General features: G+C 36.1%; 2 protein-coding genes across 2 annotated transcripts; both read right to left on the reverse strand.

Annotated features, from left to right (window-relative positions):
• Positions 1 to 611: 611 nt before the first annotated feature.
• LOC124531970 lies at positions 612 to 5,860 on the reverse strand. Its single transcript, XM_047106572.1, has 6 exons — positions 5,152 to 5,860; positions 4,443 to 4,621; positions 3,921 to 4,002; positions 2,112 to 2,452; positions 1,644 to 2,045; positions 612 to 1,582 (listed from the first exon to the last, which is right to left on the reverse strand). The coding sequence occupies exons 1-6, from the start codon at positions 5,455 to 5,457 to the stop codon at positions 1,351 to 1,353; spliced, it is 1,542 nt and encodes a 513-aa protein (XP_046962528.1). The 5' UTR covers positions 5,458 to 5,860; the 3' UTR covers positions 612 to 1,350.
• Positions 5,861 to 9,572: 3,712 nt separating this feature from the next.
• Positions 9,573 to 11,152, reverse strand: LOC124531806 (transmembrane protein 147). The gene is made up of 4 exons (XM_047106334.1): positions 10,956 to 11,152; positions 10,729 to 10,867; positions 10,290 to 10,412; positions 9,573 to 10,066 (listed from the first exon to the last, which is right to left on the reverse strand). Exons 1-4 carry the CDS (start codon positions 11,030 to 11,032, stop codon positions 9,719 to 9,721), a joined length of 687 nt encoding a protein of 228 aa, XP_046962290.1. The 5' UTR covers positions 11,033 to 11,152; the 3' UTR covers positions 9,573 to 9,718.
• Between the last annotated feature and the right edge of the window lie 10,142 nt (positions 11,153 to 21,294).

The following is a 21,294-nucleotide window of genomic DNA, read 5'->3' on the forward strand; positions in this document are numbered from 1 at the left end:
TAATAATATGTCCAGCTCGATATTTATTTTTGTATTATCTTATGGTTTGACTTTCTTGAATACGATTTTACCATAAACATATGTGTATCCTGTCCCATTTAATAAATGAAACAAATAAGTTGATACTTATTTTTACGATGTTACTTGTCACAAAAACCTTAAAAACTGATTATTAAGTTTTCGACACAGGACAAAAACTGTTAATCGATACTAAATACGAGTTACTTGATTAGTAGCATCGAATTAATATTCAAATAAAATGTTACGTTATCAGTAGATTCACCCGTGAAAAAGTAAATAACTAGTTGGATAGAGCGTAAAAGTTTAAATATATATTAAATATGACATAATGTGATAAAATTGTAAAATCAATCTCATTCAGTCATTAAAACGTTCATTCAATAACTCACCCTGACTATTGAATCTCTTGTCATGTAAACTCGAGGTCAAAGTTTGTATAATTTTTAAACATTTGTCAATAGATGTCGTTATTTAATAAGTTTAAAAAAATATATAACACTGAAAAATTCAAATTAATAAGCTGTCTTTGTCTTGGGAACGAGTGGTGTTTTATTCATAATTTTTTTGGACAAATGATTGATTAGATGACATCATGATTTAGAATATCAAACTTATTGAACAACGACATCTATTGACAAATATTTAGAAATTATACAAACTTGTTTATTTACCTTCTGTCTAATTAAACCTGCACGCCGCACAAATCTAATATCACTATATATAAAATAATTTATTTGACACCTTGTCGAATTTACGATGTGACATAAACAAAATATGTTCTACGAACAGTTAGTAGGATACAGCCATTGACCCGTCGTGGGGTTGAGGATTCTTTGTTCAGCGCACTTATCGAACGTCGAACGAACGTCACTACCGAAGTACTCGCGAATGAGCATTCCCGTAACGCGCCCGGCGGCCCCGAGCCGGCCGACGCAAATGTCAATGTCTCAGATTAACTCCATTAAATGTGTCCAAAAGTTACTTCAGTCTTATAAAGTATTTTCCAGAACAGAAATTTATGAGCTAATATCTAATTCATTATTTGCCGGACAGCGGGGGCCGTATATCCTACATTATATTTTATAAGTACATTTCATATAAGCACCGCGTTCTCTCAAAATTTGACGACTAATTTTATCAAAATTTTTGGTGTCACAATTGAGTGGCTACGAGTTCGATACTCAGCTTCACCTTTGCATCAAATTCAAGGATTCATTCAAGTCGGTCATAAAACAAGCTTACTTCAGCGACAACAATGCCGCGCCCTGCACGCGTTACACGAAACAGAACTTCGTCAACGGCAGAAAGTATCGCGCGAGCGGCACCCGCTCAGCAGACTTGGAACAGCTCCGACATGTAGTCCGGGTGCTCGCGCACGAACTGCGCCAGCTCCGCCGCCGCCGCCGACAGCTCCGACAGCGCCTCCGCCCCGCCCGCACCGCCCGCCGCGCCCCCCGCGCCGCCGCACACGTCGCGCAGCAGCAGCTCCGCGCCCGCCGGCAGCACGTAGCGCCGCAGCCGCGTCAGGTGCGGCAGCACCTCCGCCTCCAGCCCCGCCACCCTGCAACCCGAGCCGTGAGAGCGAGCCGGGACGCGACACCGCGCGCCGGGGCGACACTCACTGCGCCACGAAGTACTTCCGGTAGGGCAGGCCCGCGTGGCCCGTCTCGGCCAGGCGGCGCAGCGCCAGCGCCAGCAGCGCGTCGGCCGAGTGCGGCGCCGCCACGCGCGCGCGCGCCGGCGCGGCGGCGGCGGCGGCGGCGGCGGGCGACTGCAGCAGCACCACGCGCGCGCCGTCGGCCGCCAGTTGGCGCTGCAGCCAGTCGGCGGGCGCGGGCGCCGCGGCGCGCACGGCGTCGGCCGCGTACAGGTCCAGCACGGCGCAGCCCGCCTCGCGCAGCACGCGGCCCAGCGCGCCCGCCACGCGCGCCAGCGCCGCGCAGTCGCGCGCGTACAGCAGCACCACGCGCGGCCGCTCCTCCGCCTCGTTGTTGTTGATGGGCTTGGCTGCCTCCGCCTCCGACCTGCGAGCGAGACCGTCGGCGTGAGCGCGAGCGCGTCCCCGGGCCGGCCGGGCGGGCGGCGCGCACCTGTCGAGCCAGTGGTGCAGCACGCGCAGGCGCAGCGCGGCGGCGAGGCGGGCGCGGTGCGCGCGCAGCAGCAGCGCCAGCGCCAGCGCGGCGAGCGCGGCGGCGGCGCAGAGGCCCCAGAGCGTGGCGCGCGGGGCGGCGGCGGGCAGCGGGGGCGCGGCGCGGTGGCACAGGCGCGAGGCGGCGCTGGCCTGCGGGCGGAAGAGCGCGAGCGCGGCGGTCCAGGGCGCGCGCTGCTGCAGGCGCGCGCTGTAGCAGCCGGGCGGCGCGCGCAGCTCGCAGCGCACCTCGGTGCGCGCGGCGCCGCGCGTGCTGCAGTTGCCGCCGATGTCGACGCACCACTGCCGACGCAATGGCCATCGTTAGCTGACTACGTTAGCGACTATTTTTGAGCACGATAAAAGTATCTCGGCCACAAATTGTACGATAGGAGACAATCCGAGAGAGTGCTGCGAAGTATCCGATGACATCACACTGGTAGCTGTGATGTCATTGGAGTGGCTTTACGTCCATTTTGTATATTGAAGCTAGAAATCACTAACATTGTGTATATTTAGAGCGTAGTAGCGAGCTTGCTAGTAGTAGTACATAAACATTGAGGAAAATCTTAGAGATCGAATTTGGAGGAGTACGCACGAGGAGAGGTCAAGGGGGCCTGATATCACTAGCGTACGTGCGTAACGTAAACAGATCGTATTTTTTATGTATCAACTAACTATACTTTATAGATAACATTCGATTGTACTGATGGCCTTTATTTAAAAGTGGATTTTACTTTACTTATATTTCTTCAGAACTGGTTATGTTCTAATTGCAGTAAAGTTCTAATGCACCAACATATGCATCTAATATCTGATATATAAACAAATACACTGAGTACATAGGATGTCCAGAACAGCAGTGAGTTAAGTGATTTCATTCATTCAACTAACTTGTAATATCTATAAAACTGTAACTGTAGTGATAAAAATAAACTATTTATAGTGTACTTATATTGTATCGTGTATGTGTTCACTCTAATACAATAGTAATCAGCACCATATCAGTAACCAGAAAAATGTGCCACAACTGTTGCAAAAACATGACCCTTCAGCTCAAACAGATAGTATTAAGTAATAAGTAATAATTATCACTAAAAAAGACACTTAAGATTACTGATTTCCACTAACAATATTATAAAAGTATTAATTACATGAATATTTTTGTAAAACTTGTTTCATATACTTTTACAATAATAATTTGATATGAATATCTGTCAAATAAAATCCAGTTTCACTGTACACTTAAGCCTTTATACAAAGTACAAAGCCGAGAACCTTGAGTGTATGTAAATAGACAAAAAGTGGCATTATTCCCAAAATAGCCATGAACTATTCATAAATTATGTTTGTAACATTTTACGACAGGTTTTTATGACGCGCATTTGCTGCTAATAGAATATCAAGAGGTAAGATTGCCGTGTGACGACATTATAACTACTAGAATACTACTTGTATTAATGGCTTTCTTATCACATGTCACTTCAATTAAAATTTTATAGCGTTATGAATGTTGTTCTGTCATCAAATATGTCTTTAGTCAATAATATATTTTGTAAAAGCATACTTTTTATCTATATACATAGAAATGGCCTTGCTTTCATTAAGAAATGACCATGGGAATGATTAATTTTTATAATTTGTCAGTTTTCGATATACCATTTGTAATGTAACTTGATAAGCTGTAAAAATACTTGGATCAGAGAAATAGAATACTTTCTGTATCAGACTAGCAGGGTATTAAATAAAAAGGTAATTTTTAATTGTTCACCTGGAAGTCTTCTGTGCAAAGCTCCATTGTGTAATCAGCGGCCGGCACATAGCCCAGGTACCAGTGCACAATGAGCTCCTCACTGGAAATTGAAAATTTATATTTAGCATCAACACCATATAACCTAACCATACAGATGTTTATCTATAAATATATATAATAAAATTGGAGTGTCTGCTTGTAATAAATGGGCCTTTTTGTACATATACGAAAATAACATTTTTTACAATTATTGTCTGTCTGTCTGTCTGGTTGTTTTGGGTAATCTCTAGAGCGGCTGGACAGATTTTGAGGTGACTTTCACGGGCAGATAACTGATATAATAAGGAGTAACTTAGGCTACAATACATTTTTGTTTGTTAAATTCAAACGCTTACAAGGCCACAGGCACAGGTAGTGTAAAAATATAAAAAAAAATTCTCTTGTCTTGCCTTGTTGAGTTTATTAGTGAAAATTATATGTCACTGTGGTCCTTGTTGAAGCTTAAGATCTATTTTGTTTTAATTTAATTACTATACTTACTCCTTACTCAATGCCCTAACCAGAGCTATGCTCTCAGTGAAATGTTCTTTGGGATATGGGTTTAAAACATAGTGTAAAGAGTCATGAGGACTGGAGCTCTTGGTCCCTCGGTGGAGCACCGTCTTGATGTGATAGCATGTACCATTGAATATTAAATCCAGGTATGTGGAGAAACAGATCTGAAATATTTAAATGAGACATTAATGTTATTAAACTTAAGACTTTAGGTTTGAAAGTATGTAGAAAATCATAATTGATACTACATATTATTACAATACTTGTAGCCTTATTTAGAAATCTGAAAGTGATTAGTGATGAACCACTTGAAGTTTTATCCTTTATTTTCAACTTCATAAATAAAACTGAACTGAAATATTCATATTTTAACACAATAGTGTTGATCTATATATAACAATTAATGTTTTGATGTAATGGATGATATGGACTCTGGCATTGTAACGAGTTAGATAATGCATAGTTAAATCTGACATTTTTTCTTATTAAGTTTACAAAAAAAACAAATAAAGTTTGGTTGGTTGGTTGTGAATATTACAAAGTGTATCATGTGTGTGCTTAAGGAACCTTTTTTTAAACGTTAATATCAAGTCTTGACCTGATGTTATAATTCATTATATGGATAATTTCATATACCGTGTTAAGTTGTATGGCAAATAACTATTTGATATTTGATGAAAGTAAGAGCACTTACATTAGTACAATTTAAATTGAGATGCACTCTCTCAGTAAAACGAGAGTGTACTGCTCCAGGTGGGATGTCAACACTGTACTTCACGCAACGACTGGGAGGCCGAGTGTCATCGTATCGCATAACGAGCTCCCAGGTGGTAACATTTTTATCAGCCATCGTACACCACTCCACCCTGTATCTTCCCTCCACACCATCGTTCATAGCTTCGAAAGTTAATCCACTTTGTAAATTATCACTACACTTGGCATTGTACTCAGCCTTAGTTAAATAACAGAGAAGTAAAAACAAAAACAACTTTTTCTTCATGTTTATTGCTGTCGATCACGGCATAACGATATCACTTATATAGTTTATAAAACATTGTATATGAACGGACAGTGCGTAAAATTTATAAAACAAATGGTCAGGGGGTTATCGCTGCGAAAAAGTAACTGGTAATTCTAGTCGTAGATAAAAACCATTTTTCAGTAACGTAAGCGTCACTGATGTTATAAACAGTTATACCCCTAGAGATCCTTGCTCCACGACCCCCACGCTATTCCAGCCTTACATGTTAATTGTATCTTTTATTCCTCCAAAAGCGAACTAGGACTTTAAAATATATTTGTTTAATCGTCCGCTTCAGCTAAATTTGTACTTGTGACCTTTTGATTAAATTTATTACTATTATCAAGATATAGGTAAGCTGAAGGCGTACCATAAAGTACAGATTACAGACTAATTTGACATTGACAATTGTATCACAGGTTATATGTAGTTACTAAATTATTTTTTATACATGGCAATAAGTTTACTGTTGTATCAAAATATTTTCCATTTACACGGTTTGATTTTGTAAGTTATTGGTTCACTGAGCAAATTACTTAATTTGTTCCTACTAGTTTTCGTACAGTTTTGAATGAAATAATAAACAAAGAAAATCTTGATTCTTTTAGGCACGTAGGTAGGTAAAGGCTTGAAGGTTCCCAAGTCGTATCGGTTCGGTAAACTGCTGGCGAAAGCTGGTTCCACAAAGTGATTTAGTGAGGTAGGGAATGTCTTAAAAACGTGCTGTTGTTCATTTCTAGACATCTGAGTGGTGCGGGTGAAACCTCGAATTTTGACGAGATATCTGAAGGTGAAATTCAAATTCAGCAGCCGTGATTAATCTGTACAATTCCTCGGAATATGTCCCTTGAAACATTCGGTAGAAGATGCAGAGTGAGCCAAAATTTTTACGCAAAGCTAATGGATCAAGCAGATCGGAAAGGGCTTGACCGTCGTTAATTCGAGTGAATTCGTCGTGAACTCCACTTTGCGTTGGATACGGTCACTTTGATTTTAAATCTCTGGTTACGAATTCCCAATTCAAATTTATAAATTGATTTTACTGGTACATTTGAGTTTGAACACAGTCATTTATTTGTTTTCCCTCTTTTTTTTTTACCGCACAATGAAAACAGGAAATATGGGTACCTATATTTACAAGTTTGAGTCTAAGGTGACACCAATGCTACAGAAACAGATCGAAGTATTCATATTGAATACGGCGTTGGTGTTGCAAAAGAAAGGTCGGTGGGTTATTGGTCTGGAAAATTCAGCCTTCAGAGCCAACCCGGTAGAAGGCCGGAGACCAAAGTGGAAAATGAATAATTAAAGGATATTGTGGAAGCAGACCCATTACAAAGCTTCAAATATAGCTGCGGTAAGTGATAAAACTGTATTCATGTACTAGAAAAAAATTTGAACCACGGTATGGAACGTCATGAATCGAACTTGCAAACCCGTCGACTGCTGTGTTAATTTTTTCTAAGGTCACAATAATTAATGACTTTTAAATCGAATCATATCTTGTGATGAAAAGTGATACGGTAAGGTTAATCGGAAGCGTTTGTCGCAATCACTGAATCCTGGAGACGCAGCCAGATTCTGCGATGTGACTGTTTAGTGGACTGGCACTGTCGTTTACTACACCTTTCTAAAATTTGGTCAAACGATTACGGCAGACGTCTTATGTCAACAACTATAAATCATGAAGGAAAGACTGCCAACTAAACAAGCGAGATTAATCAGTCGCTTTAGGCGACTGTTACTTTATGCATAGCACACATAGCACAACAATTAACAATCACTTTTTTTTGTTATTTTGTTTTAATTGCTAAGCGATATTTAGAAGGTCTGAAGCATTCAGCGCAGTCCCCGAACCTTCCTACCGATTTTTGGACAACTTCTTACAAGGAAAAAATTAAACTCTTATGTGGCAGTCCAAACCACATTCAAAGAGTTTATTGACTTTCAGTTCTATGGTTTTTTAGTAGAGATCAATGACTTAAAAAACTACCCATGAAATGGCAAAAGTGCATAGGTAACAACGGTGCATTAACTAAATGTATATAGAATTATTTTTTTTAAGAAATGTCAATTCATATGGCACTTTTAACGGATGGCGAGTAATATGCACCAAATCTTTACAATAATAGCAATAACTTATTTATTTCAAAGTAGAGGTAGGTATGCTTATTGTGTTAGTAACAATTTGCTTACCCTATTAGTTATTGGTTACATACATAAGCAGTAAAGCCTACTGGCGATCATGCTAAGGATGCTGTTAGTGCTGCCACTGACTCTTTGCACTAGCGTTGCGCATCTTTTATTAATTGCAGCTTAAAAACGAACGAGATATTGTGAAAGCGAATATTCCCGACGCTCTACAGAATAGCGTGGTAGCCCCCTCAGCATTCTAAACGCATCGTTGTACTGGACCTGCAGGGTAATAAAAACACATGCTGCACTAGTAGTTAGTACAGTATGAGGGATTGCATTAGAAATTCGCATCCCGAATTTATGGTTGGGGAAGGGGTGGGGGGTAAGGGGGGGTGGTGTAGTACCTACACCACCACTCCCCCCGCGCGGAAATCATTATTTTTTTTTTTTTCAATTTTTAAATTTCAATACTAAAATCATCAAAATTCGTACTGTTAGTTAAATTTTCGAAGGGGAGAGATATAAAATTCCAATTATTGGTATACAATGTGATTTCTGGCGCTGCGCCGGCCGCTGCCGCGGCACGCTCGCTTCGCTCGCTCGGCTTGCGCAGCGTTTGGTCATAAAATCTAACCTAACCTATCCTTAGCTACTATAACTATCTACTATTTTTGTTGCCGGAGTGGCTTCGCCACTCCTGTGCCCCTTACAGCTGTTAATTTTGGGTGAAAAATAGAAACAACAATAGGTATATTTTAGAAATTTATAAGAACCATTTATCTGTATATATATCACTGTCTACATTTAATAATGCGATAAATGGATCTTTTTTATATTATATTGTATTCTATTATCATGTTCGTAAAATATTCTGGGTGATTATTATTTTCTTTACAAAAGAATCACTTCACTACAAAATTAAATTAAATTTTTACACGTTTTTTTTACTATAAATTAATATCGTATTTGTTAAAATATAATACAGAAAAAAGCTAATAAACATAAAAATAATGATTTAAGGTTAATTATAATGTAAAATATCGATCCGTTACACGTAACTTTAAACGCACATTAAAAAAAAACTATGGGTTTCCGCGGGTTGAGAGTGGTAAATTTCGAGAGAGGGGAACAACCCCTTTAAGAAACAACCCCTACTATCATCAAATTCGGGATGCGAATTTCTAATGCCGACCCCAGTATGATATAAACAGAATAGTTTTAACATCTGTAGAGTAACGTTCAACCTGAGTTCATTCATGGTAGGCCATACCGCCAGCGCCCTCTATGACGTCATAGAGGTCAGTCTACGGCGTTCCATTTAATTTAACTTCTGAAAAGTTAACCATACTCTTAGCTTTGGCCTCAAAGGGTATGAGTTTACTTTTACTCACATTTTATTTTAGAAGATGATGTTCAGTGATGCGAACATCACAGAGCAAGTGTTGCAACTCTAAACATTGCCGCACTCAGCAGCACCTTGCCATCGTCCATCAATATAATTAGTATTGAAACTTTCAAGCTATGCATCGAGCGTCGAAATACGTTTTATGTACAATTTTTTACTATTTCAAATCTTTGTTAACAGTTCTAGTTATTAATTGTTTGTTTTCAACAACATTTTGTATTAGAAAAGATTGTTAATTTGAAATAGTAAATCAATGCTAAGTTAACATAACTGAAATTGATATAGTATCACAAGAAAATAAAAATCATTATTAATTTAGTATCTTTATTGTATCACTTTTGCCATTCACCAGCAATCCATCACTCCTGGTACTAAATGCCAATGAGATTATGCAGATTTAATATAAGATGGTGCACTATTTAAAGGAGAAAATTAATACTTCCAAGCTACATAAAACTATTCATATTTTTAAGTTTTTTATTGTAGTCATAACAAAAAAGGTTATATTAAAATGATTTTTGTTTGGTAGGGTTTTGACATTAATGAATGCACATTAAAACAATGAACATTTTATTTTAAATTATAAATTTAACCTACACTTAAATTAGGTACTTATTTTGCTTAATCGGACACTCACCAAATTGCTTTCAAATAAAATAAATACAAAGGTATGAACTTATACTCATCACTATTTAACAGTTATATTCCAATTTGTTGAGCTAAGACTGCATACATAGCTAAAGCAGTGAGACCAATTGCAGTGGCGTGTACTGTACGAAGGCCTAATAAAGCCCAAGCACTGAGAGAAAAAATACTGCCAATGGCTTCTTCTATCAGACTTTTGTACGGAGATATAGCTAAAAGTGTAACAACTATGGGGAAATGTTTTCGAGGTAGGTCACTGCGGGTCCAGAGCCAAACAAGAGCAGCAGTAGAGGCATGCTGTAATAATGCTACATTGGACTCAGCACAAGAGCGCACATATCGCCAGTCAAACTCTGAACCTCTTGCACCAACCCAGAGAAGAATACTGCGGGTCACCAGGACCTGTCAAAAGAAATTTTCTTACTTTAGAACTTTCTTTGTATGACACAAATATCCTAAGGATGTTTTAAAATTTGAATTTATATATTTACTGTCTTATGTAGTTTTCTAAAAACCTTTGTTTAATTACAATATTTCTGCATCTTTTGCTTATGTACATATAAAAAAAAGATCAAGAATACTATTATTTATTAGACCTTATTAAGTCAAACTTGGCTCTGCTTACCTCAGCACTGGCCCAACCTATAGCTGCTGTTAAGATCTTTGCATGTCCTTTGCCCGGTATTGAATTCAGAGCAAAATATAAACCAAGAAGATCAGCAAGATCCACTGTTGCTTTGAGAATTTCCTGTAAGTAAGAAAAAAATGTTTTCATTGATAAAGTTATGTGAACTTTCAATATATTTGGCTTTGAGATATTTTATTTTAAAAATACATTGAAGTAATGAAACACTTAATACTTGAGAATATCATTCAAATTCTTGCATTCTGAATTACAAACTTTGTTTTTTATTTGTGCATTTTTAGTAATTCTGGCTGTTTTTACATTGCCAAATATGAGTCTAACCTTGCTTCTGTGTAATAATGTGTTACTTACTATTTATAATGAGCTAATGCTGTCAATATATATATATCAGTTAGCTGTTCAATCAACGAATACTTACAAGAAATATATCATATTCACCGCCTTGAATGTTATCTGAATCGGGGAAAAAAGTTGCTAGCAGCAACATTTTACAAAGCTGTGTGAAAATATACAGTCCTCCAGCATACACGCATTTCGAAAATGTTGCGTATTCAGATCTGGAAAAATTATTCATTTTATAATAATAATATCAGCGATAGAAAACTCTAAAAGGTAGCTTTAACCTAATTAGATAAATACGCTTACATTCCCGAAAATTTATACGCCATATGATATGGAGCGTAAACTAACGCTAAGCAATTACCGAAGTGATATAAAGTCATTTTGACTTTACGTTTATTTGTAAATATAATTTATAATATATTTTTAATATAATTAACCGTAAAAGTTAACTTCGATATACTCCGTTTCCCGAGAGTTGAGTGACTTGTCAAAATAATGTCAAATGTAAATGACAAGAGTCTCGTGAAGATAAAAAAATCACAGACACAAAACTCTCTGCATTCGTTTTATATTTATTAATTCAAGAAAAACTAATTATAGTAACGTTAACGTATTACTTTGAAGAGAAAATATGTCATATCAATAGCATAAATATTAGTGTATGCGATCGCTGATATTTTCCCTCATTACATTACGTTCTACGTAGGAAGATGTAATATATTATTTATATCAAAATGGTTCCTATGTGTTCAGCATAAAACTTTTTATCAAGTCAATAAATAGCAATTCTTAACACTAATAAAATAATACTAATATTTAATTATTAATATTCTTTATTATGCTATGAATATTTTTAAACAGTATATGACAGCTATGTGAACTGTGTATATTGGAACGTAATTTCTTTCGGCGGGGTTTTAATTCAAAGTGCATGAAAATTTGTACAAATTTGTTTTCTTGATTGTTTAATTTTACTTTCTTACTTATTAACTCAATTCTTTAAAGATCTAATGCAGATTTCGGAGTACTATGAATAGATATTAAAAAAGTTTACAAAAGCATAATTTAAGTAGGAACAACTGAACAAACTACAAGTGAGTAATTTAAATGAATGTAATTTTTTTTTTGTTATATTAATAAACAAGTAAAAAAATCTTATTTTAAATTTGCAATAAAAAATGATACCTTAACAATAAAATTCTCTTTGCTTAGAGTATATTGGACTGACAGGAAGGGATGAAAGCTAAGGGGACACTAAAAAAAGGGTAACGTTTTCAACCCTTTCGTTTTTTAGCACACGCGCAAAGGGGTTCGGATATTTTTATCCAATCACAGAGAAGAGTTTATCAAATTCAGATTTTATTCGTCCGTAGAATAGTTTGGTCTTTGCTCGGTGAGACCTCGGGCAACATTTCTCCGCAGTACCCCTTTGTATTTTACTGGATAATGCTGTCTCTTATATATGCATAGTCATTTTTATTCATTAAGTATTAATTTCATTAGTTGAAACAACTTAAGAAATGATATTTAAAATTAATATATTTCATAGTTTTACAATTTCTCTAAGGGTGTGTGAAAATTTGAAGGAAATGGATGTTTTTTCTGAAAATATATTACCTGGTGAGTCTTTTTCAAGTATACTTTTAATTTTCTTATAATGATCATAAGAAAATGAGAACAAAAAGAGAAATTAATTTATTTAAAATATATTTAAAGGCTAAAAATAATTTCCTTAAATGATCCTAAACGGTGTACTGTTAATGGAATCTTATAAGAATCATATCTTATTGTAATACAATATTTTATGTGTGCTAAGAAGAATATAATACCAATGATAATTAAGAATTTTCTTGACATTTTAAGATGTTTCTTTTATGCTACAGTGCATTTTAATAATGAATAGATTACTATAATACTTAAATCAAATTAAAAAAACAATAATACTTTATTTTTATTAAAAATAATTTTAGTTGATTTTTTTAACAATATTAAGCTAAATGAGGCATGTTAAAATAATTTTAATTTACATAATGTAAATTTTTTCACTTTTCATTGTAGGTTATGTATTAAATATTAAAGAAATTCATTTTTTGGTATAATTTTTTATCAAATACTATATGAAAATGTATGATATCACTGAAATGTCTTTCCTAAACGAAGTTATATTTTAGCTTTGATAGACACGAAAAATTTAAACAGAAGATTAGTGTCACTATGGCCATAACAAAAGGGTCATGACATCATAGTTCCCTAAATTGGTGGCGCATTGTCGATGTAAGAACGGTGGCCGCGGTGAGCATTTACCGTCAGCTGGCCATTTACTCGACCGTCAATATATTTAAAAAAAGTGCTTGAGTTCTTGAAAGTAAAAAAAAAAAAAACAAAATTAAAATACTCTTTATTGTACACCAATAAAAAATCAATTAGACATCACCCTTATTCATCATTGACATTATTATCATAATCATTAGACGGTTTCCATTACGGAATACTAAAAGGAAGACTACGCAACACTTACTAGCTATAGAAACAGTAAATATCGGTAACTTAAAAAAAGTATCTCGCGAGTCGGGTAAAAGTTAATTCGTGCATTAAAAATGAACACATTGGTACAGGTTAGAGCGCTTAATTTCCAACATGAAGATAGACGGATATAAAATGCGAATCTTCAGCACAGTCCGCTCACGTTATCCCTCCATTACAGCATTGTCCTCTGACAATGGAGATAGAGTATAAAGAATCGCAGCCATTAGGTAAATTTCCTTATTCATTTTTTTGCGTGACACCCTCGGCGCGTAAAAAGCGGGGAAGCGGTTATTTATCATGTGGAGATGTGAAGTGGAGCTCGAGATCTCAATCTAGAGATGGCGCGAAAGTTTTTGTTAACGGACTTAATCCGCGTTTAACGTACCTACTCGACTTTTCATTTCAAGTGTCTTGGTTTTTGGGTTTGTTTCAAATTCATTAGGCAACTAATAGCATTATAATATTTACTTTGATATATGATGTAATTCGTTTTATTTACTAGCTCCTTTTACTCTAATGTATTAACAAGTTATGTTTTATCTAAATCTAAATGTACTAGATTACCCAGTACCTAATAAAACAAATGAGACTAAATATTGAAGAGTAATCTAGCCAGCTCCATCCTCAAATCGGTTCGAAGCTACAACATTGAACGTAAATAAACAGTTACAACAAAAACATTCATGTATCGAGTCTCCGTCGCACCTAAGCTACAAGATAAGAATAGCCATCATTACTATGAAGTTATAGAAAAATTATTTCAATTTGGGGAGTGAGTGGACGTCGGATGCATTATTCAGCTCACGCACGCTGCAGGCGAGTGTGGCAGGCAGATAAGCGCGTATTGAGCCGAGAATACCGAAAGTCCGAGTTCGCCGGGGGGCCTTATCGGAAACGGCTTACGGTGACCCCATGCAAACTCCCTAATGCGACATTCCTCACCGGCCCTAGCCGAGTCCCGCTCCCTCCGTCGATCGATCTCAATGCAAAATTACTGCTCGCCGCTGGGGATGCTAGTTTTGTTCTTACTAATAATTTTATTTTATTACCGTATCGGGTTTTTGACACCGACGAAAGATTTCCTATAAGTTTATTCGTTATTCATGTATGAATAAATACTCTGATAAGTTAATTTCATCAGAAATATAAAAAGTCTACTGAATGTCGGTAATAATGCTACTTTTCCGATAAGTCATACAAGAAACAAGATTGTATTTTTATCGTTTCCTGTTAACGAATATGATGTATTTAAGCATACCCATTGGTAAGTAAACAATGAAGTCGCTTTCTGTTTCTAATTCTACTTTCTTCTTCTGAAATACTTATAGAAAGAGCGATGAACGGTGATTTGTTAAAATAATTTGTACAAACCATCTGAACTATGGCGGTGCTTTGATAAAAAACTGTTTTTCTACGTTTACATTACTAACGGCGGCTTAAACTGTATTAGAAAATGTAAAAAGTCTAAAGAAACGCGATAGCGTCTGTCTTTTGAGATAAATTAATGATAATTATTTTTATATATTTCTAATTAAATCTAATAATAAAGCCATAGGTGGTTTGCAAGGTGGTTTCAAAGCAATTTTTTCCAATTCGATGTAAATCCTTGTTGCCTGAGGTATTTCAGGTACATTAAAATTATATTTACATTGTACAATTAGAATGAACACTTCAATATCATTGATTTCAAATCATGTGCAAGCGAGAAAAATCGTACTCTACGAAGCGGTTGGTCATATAATTGACTGTATCAATAAAATTTTAATATTGCCACTTAAAATGACGTGAATATATAAACTGTAAACGAATTTTAATAAATTTTCACAGTGTAATTAATAAACTCAAACCAATTTTGATAAAATCCATATTTCTCATTTATGACCCCCTTTCATAGATTTTAATAAAAAATATGATGAATATAATTTGTTCGTTTGTAACTGACAATGATGTTGGTTTATTTGAACATAGCCTGCCGAAGCAAGGGCAGGATTCATTCGTTATGCATAGGCTATCGTCGAGCGTATCATAGAATTTTTTGGTGGCTGATCAAAAAGTCCAATTCAGTTTTATATGCCACTGAATATTGAGCGACGGGTCGCCGTATAATTCGCAACATTTTGCAAGACGAAAAACCGTGCTGGTTTGTTGTGAAAAAAGTGTAATTTAACGAGGACCTTTGTAACTTCTTTTCGATATCGAGGTTTGTGTAAATTTTCCTAAAAATGTATGTAACTAAAGTGAGGGACTGTTCGGCTATACGTTTGCCTCATAAATATTAAAGACAGTTCATGTCGGAAGGATTTTCAATTCGACCTCGACGGATCCCCTTAGATTTTAGGCTTTCTCTGTTCGCGGATTAGAGAGATGTGATGTATGGCCGCGGGTGGCAGTAAATCAAATTTTGATTGCTATTTTCTTTGTGGAAAGTCGGAATTCTCCTCTGGGAGCGCAGCGGACGCGTCGAGTAACATGGGTTAACCGATCCCTAGGCGATTCGCCGTCGCTGTCTTCTTATGCGAATTGTTCTGTTTTCCAATTCCTATTTTCGGTCAAATTTTGAAAGGAAAGCTGTCCGATTCCCCTTGGCATGGTTTAATAATGTATGTATTATATTTGAAATAAAAACTAATCCTACTTTTTTCTTGGATCTGTGTTATAAGAAAATAATAGTTAGAGTTATTAGGGTATTTAATGTACTGACTTTTATATTGCCCATTAAAAATATAGGTATATTCTATTTTCAATAAGTTCCTATATTATACGCATTTTTGAGTCGCCATGTTATAGGATGTATGGAGATTTAGGATAAGTAGGATAATTATTGCGAAGAATTATATTTTATTACATTCAGAGAAGTTTGCTATGTGGTAGATATATAACGCATGGATTTTGTCATATATCTTATACATATTAATCAATTTTTATATAGAAAACTAAATTGTATCGCTGGAATAGCTCACAGTAATAATAGCTTTTACGACGATCGGGGTTCGAAATTGATACAAATTTAAGTTTACTTTAGGCCATTGAAATCGAATTTGCTTGGATAAGTTAATTTCAGTGAAATAACTTGGGAGGATGGAAACCGCTCGTGTGATCCAATTGCGGCCACTCGCGGGCCCGGATCAAATTCAGCCGCCCTTTAAATATTTGAACTGATGTTACTACAGGGAATGAAGTAAATGGATACTCATAAAAACTGATAACTTTATTTTCCGTTTTCGAATTCTTATGTGAAATATTGTTTTACGAGTAACAATTTGAATCGGTTTGGTCAGGTAGTGAATTCAGATGATTACACATTGTAAAGTTATGAAAAATGTAATGAATATGAGTATGTATTCTTTTGAATATTTGAATTTATGATTGGTTGTCAATTTAAATAACAATGACCATAAGTTTTATTTGTATAAGTTTAAAAGGACCAAGGGTAAGTAAATTTAATAGCACATCGATGAAACTGAAGGCCGCTCGGTCGTTACATAGAGTCGGGTCCACGGCGTACGGCGACGGGTGACGGGGGTGGGCCCACCTTTAGATAAAAAAGGATCTCGGGGAAATTCTCGACCCTTTTTATACTTAATAGGCAGCTAACACGGCCTGAGTGGAGTTTCAATAGATGCTTTCTCGATGGAAGAAGCGACCTGTAAAGAGTCGAGTGGAGGGACCCGAAAAATCCGGGTATATATATACGTACGGTACGAGTACGTCCGTCTCGGACGCGTGTCACACGGTTTTTCCTTTTATTTTTTACGCGTGCCCTCCTCGAAGGGATAAAAGGTGGAATTCTTTTTAAATTGGAAATGTTTTCTAAGAGGATTACGATTTGCGGAGGTGCGCTACGATTTGAGCCATTGGATACAAGGGATCGCGTTGCTGAATGGATACTCGTTGTTTGCGTTAAACATACTTACACAATGTTATGTTTTTTTACACTATCAGGAAATAATTGTATTCTTTATATAATAGATACACCAACTAGTGCAAACAAAATATATTCTAAGATATACCCATATTTGTATCATACATAGTGTTTTCGACTGGTTAAGAGTTGTCACTCACATACATTTGCTTAACATCAGTTTTGGTATCTCAAACAAAGCACATCTCAAACAATGTAGCGATATTATGTTTTTAATAATGTAACCTGTTTTTACGTCGTTGAGTTGTGCATGTTCCCGAAAAATACTTAAATTAATTGGCAACTCAAATACTAAATAATGAATTCATCAAAATTGATCTTTCAACAAATATAAAATTTAAGTATTAAAATTCTTACAATTAGTAATTGTAGTCTACGCTAAGGAGAGTGCCATAGCCCTTGATCTATTTTGTTAGGCCTATACTTCTTACAGTGCCCATGGTTAACAGTTATCACTTACGGTATGTATGTAAGTGGAAGTTATTGATAAAAATAGATATTCTGCTCATTAGCTCATTGTTTATATTTTAATAATAAAACATACAAGTTAGTGGGAATTTGTAAGATATAAATAGGCTGTCAAAGTTCCGCCGGGCGAAGGAAAAGTGTTTGGAACTTATTCCATCAAGTGGCTCTATTGCGCGTTGGGTTAATATACATACATATGTTAGAATTACTTTCGAAACTTTCAGGTTTCCTATAAATGTTTTTCTTCATCATCACATTTTTCACATCAATTACTTTTCATCGATCTTGCTAAGATCAGTCGCAAAACAAATAAATAAAAATTAAAATCCGATGTAATAAATCTTCAAACCATTCATAAATTAATACACTCCCACGATGCCTTAATCCGGTTCAGAAAAAGCGTTGAAAATGGAGTATTAAGCTAACAATCGAAAATTGCGAATGACCATTACGAACTAAAGGAGAAATAGGCACAAAGCGGTTTGGTACGGCCGAAATAATTGTTGCAACGCTCACTGACATATTCTGTTGAAGACTGATTTCTATTAGGTCGCAATAAGTACTAAGTTTAGTTGTTACAGTTTGCCCATTATAATAAAATAGTGCGAATTCAAGGGTGTTTTGAGCTAGTAAGGGATTTATTTTAAATTTCTATTTCACCCTCTGACCCTGTTGTGCGGCTCAATTTAGGGGAGTTTGTTGTTATAAAAAAATGTTATACATTTTAATACTGTTATCTAGTTTTATTGAACTGAAAATGTCATACTTTAATTTTAGAAAGCAATTCCTCAAAAAGTGATTGGTATCAAATATCTATGTTTTAATATTGCTGAAGTAAAGACTTTGTTTAAGCCCGCTTGATGTAAAAAGAGACGACAAATTAAACTATTAGCAAGCAATACAATTGAGTTATTAGTTCTCTATACGTGTGTACGTATGTCCGGTGGGCCCACAATGCGCCGTACATAAGAGGTGACAGGTGCCAAATTACTAATAAATGCATCGATACGCGAGTAATATGTACAAAAAAACGGAAACGTCAATTAAACATAATCATAAGGATTAGGAGCGACATTTGAGTAACACCATAATTATTAGAAGATAAAAACGTACTCATTGCAGCGCATTCGTAAAATTCTTTGTAAATGTTAGCTATAGTTCGCGGTCTTGTCGGGATACTTATTGTCAATATGTCAACCGTGAAAGTAAAAGGAGGTTTATGCGATATTTAAGATCATTTTACTATTACGACTACATCCTGGAAACCAATAAACCGTTTCTAACGATTCGCCAGTCATTACACGGAATGCTTCTTAACTAGTAATGGTTTTTATGATTTAGGGTATGGTCATTTTTTTAATCCAAAAAAAAGTACATATGGGCGATAATTTGACTTTTATTAATAAATACGAGTTATAACTTTGAATTATTTTAATACTTGGCGCGTTTGACAAAAGGCACTAATACAGTATTAAAAAGAACTAAGCTCTTGAAAGCGTTGCACATTTCACTTTAATGCAATTTCGATTTAATGCATAAGTACAATTAATATCTACGAGGAAGATCGTTAAAAAGTCCGTATAATTTATCTTTTAAAGGTACAATGACCACTTTGAGGTTTAAACAATCAACCAGTAATTCAAGGTACATTATGAGGTTATTGAACAAACATATCAATAAAGAAATATGGGATGTGCAGTGGAATGTGCAGTACAGGCGAATAGCGCCTGGCTCGGTGTAATTGTCTTTGGGTGAATCTCAAATGGTTCTCTTATCTAAGTCTCGATGGATGGCTAATTATATACTAAGTATCTACATACTAAGATTTAATTAGCTTAGTAATGTTTAGATTAAATGTTTATTCTAATGTAATGCCTGGCGGTTCTCTCATCGCGTCGATCCCACGCGTCGCAGCAGATTGCATAAAACACTTTACGACACGCTCGTAAGCATATCGAAGCATTCGCGTTCCGTGCATGCTTTACGGGGAATTATAAAATGCACTTATTGCGCTGCATTATTGAGCGCCGGTCTCATCGCCTCGGCCGCGTCCTCCGCGCCGCCCTATGGTAATAAAAGAGATACATTATAAATCGTAAGGGAGATATTGTCCGCGGTTATTGCAAGCGAAATGTTCGCGAGGCGTGTCGTAGTTAAATCTTTTATTGTGTTTTCACGACTGCATCTACATCGCTATGTAATAATTTTTGCCCAGTACGTACTCAGCGTGGAAATATGATCGTAATAACTACAGCCATATTCCAGCAAAAATTGGTTTCATTTGCGGAATTAAGGTATTTCGTTGCGTGACGTCGCAAGTTTTTGTTCCTGATAAGGTTTTATCGCAAATATTGTAACTTTTTCTGTTAATATAAGGCGACCTTTAGTGAAGCCAAATGCGCAATTATATGTAATATTTGAATAAAACTTCAAAGCTTATTGACTGTTCAAAAATTAAATTGATTAATGGATTTAATTATAACGGTTCGCAAGAATTTGTGTTGAATAAACTTTGAATCAATGAGTACCTACACAGAGGTACGTAAGTATATTAATAGGTAAAAGTATCATAAATGATTGATAGTTGCAGATGACACTTTGTAAGTAGACGCCGAAGAAAGGGTTGTAGTGCGTTATGGCCGCCAGTAAATGATCGATGAGCCTTTTGTTTAGACGCGATAGTGCCATTAACGCATCGACGCCTTCGTGCAAACCTCGCGTCGAGCTAATGATAATTGTCGTCTATAGATTGGACAGAATTGTATTTTTAACCTTTAGAAACTTGTGTGCTTTGACACAATGAAGTAGCTTAGACACGATTCATTGTATATTCAATTCAATCTTCAACATCTCGATCAGACTCTACATTATGACATTTATAAGATATATGTTTTCGCTATTAGTTAACAGCTTTACAGAACGATGATGTAACAATAAAGGGAGTAAAAGTTAAACCAAGTGAAGCCACAACGTATCGACTTTCCGAACGAGCGTTGTAGCTTCTATAATAACCAAAGAATAAGTTGGCTCCCGAGTCAGCCGTTCGGAGAACATGAGTTGCTGGTTATACAATTAATCAAATCCATTACCATAAAGTTGCTTTATGAAATTCAACCCTGAAAGACCCTCGTGATTAATATTTCAGTCGTGACTTGCTGCAACCAATCGACCGGCTGTCTATCGCTTATGCGCTACGTATATTTAGTTTACATTCTATTATTGCTTGTTTACTTTTCATATTTTTAGTCGACAAAGAAGTATATAAAATTAGACTTGCCGATTTATTGGGAGGGCTTGTATTATAAATATTTCATTTTTCATTCATATATTTACTAGCAACCTGACCCGGCTTCGTACGGGTGCAATGCTGATACTAAATATACTACAGAATTTGTTTATATATATATATCACATTAGAAACTTTAAAAATTACCGTTTTCTTATACAAAAACATTCCTCTTGAATTACTCTATCTATTAAAAAAATTGCATCAAAATCAGTTGCTTAACTTTAATGATCTAAGCACACCTATGGACAGACAGCGGCAAGCGATTTTGATTTATACTATGTAATGATATTATTTTTTCTAAATTTACCTGAATTCCGTATCAACAATGTTTACTTAATTAAAAAAAATGGATACTTAAGTATGAACACAAATATAAAACATAGCTTACACAATTCTTGTTTTAATTCTGTAGTCTCCTTAAAACGTAAACCTTCACG

The sequence above is a fragment of the Vanessa cardui genome, chromosome 8 (genome assembly GCF_905220365.1).
Source record: "Vanessa cardui chromosome 8, ilVanCard2.1, whole genome shotgun sequence".
In the NCBI taxonomy this organism is placed as follows: Eukaryota; Metazoa; Arthropoda; class Insecta; order Lepidoptera; family Nymphalidae; genus Vanessa; species Vanessa cardui.

Coding starts and splice junctions, on each gene's coding strand:
- LOC124531970 (XM_047106572.1), bottom strand. CDS start 5,457: ATGAAGAAAAAGTTGTTTTTGTTTTTACTTCTCTGTTATTTAACTAAG. Junction 4,003..4,442: donor GTTAGGGCATTGAGTAAGGA/GTAAGTATAGTA, acceptor TTCAATTTCCAG/TGAGGAGCTCATTGTGCACT. Junction 1,583..1,643: donor CGGAAGTACTTCGTGGCGCA/GTGAGTGTCGCC, acceptor CTCGGGTTGCAG/GGTGGCGGGGCTGGAGGCGG.
- LOC124531806 (XM_047106334.1), bottom strand. CDS start 11,032: ATGACTTTATATCACTTCGGTAATTGCTTAGCGTTAGTTTACGCTCCA. Junction 10,413..10,728: donor GTGAATATGATATATTTCTT/GTAAGTATTCGT, acceptor TCTTACTTACAG/GAAATTCTCAAAGCAACAGT. Junction 10,067..10,289: donor TAGGTTGGGCCAGTGCTGAG/GTAAGCAGAGCC, acceptor TTCTTTTGACAG/GTCCTGGTGACCCGCAGTAT.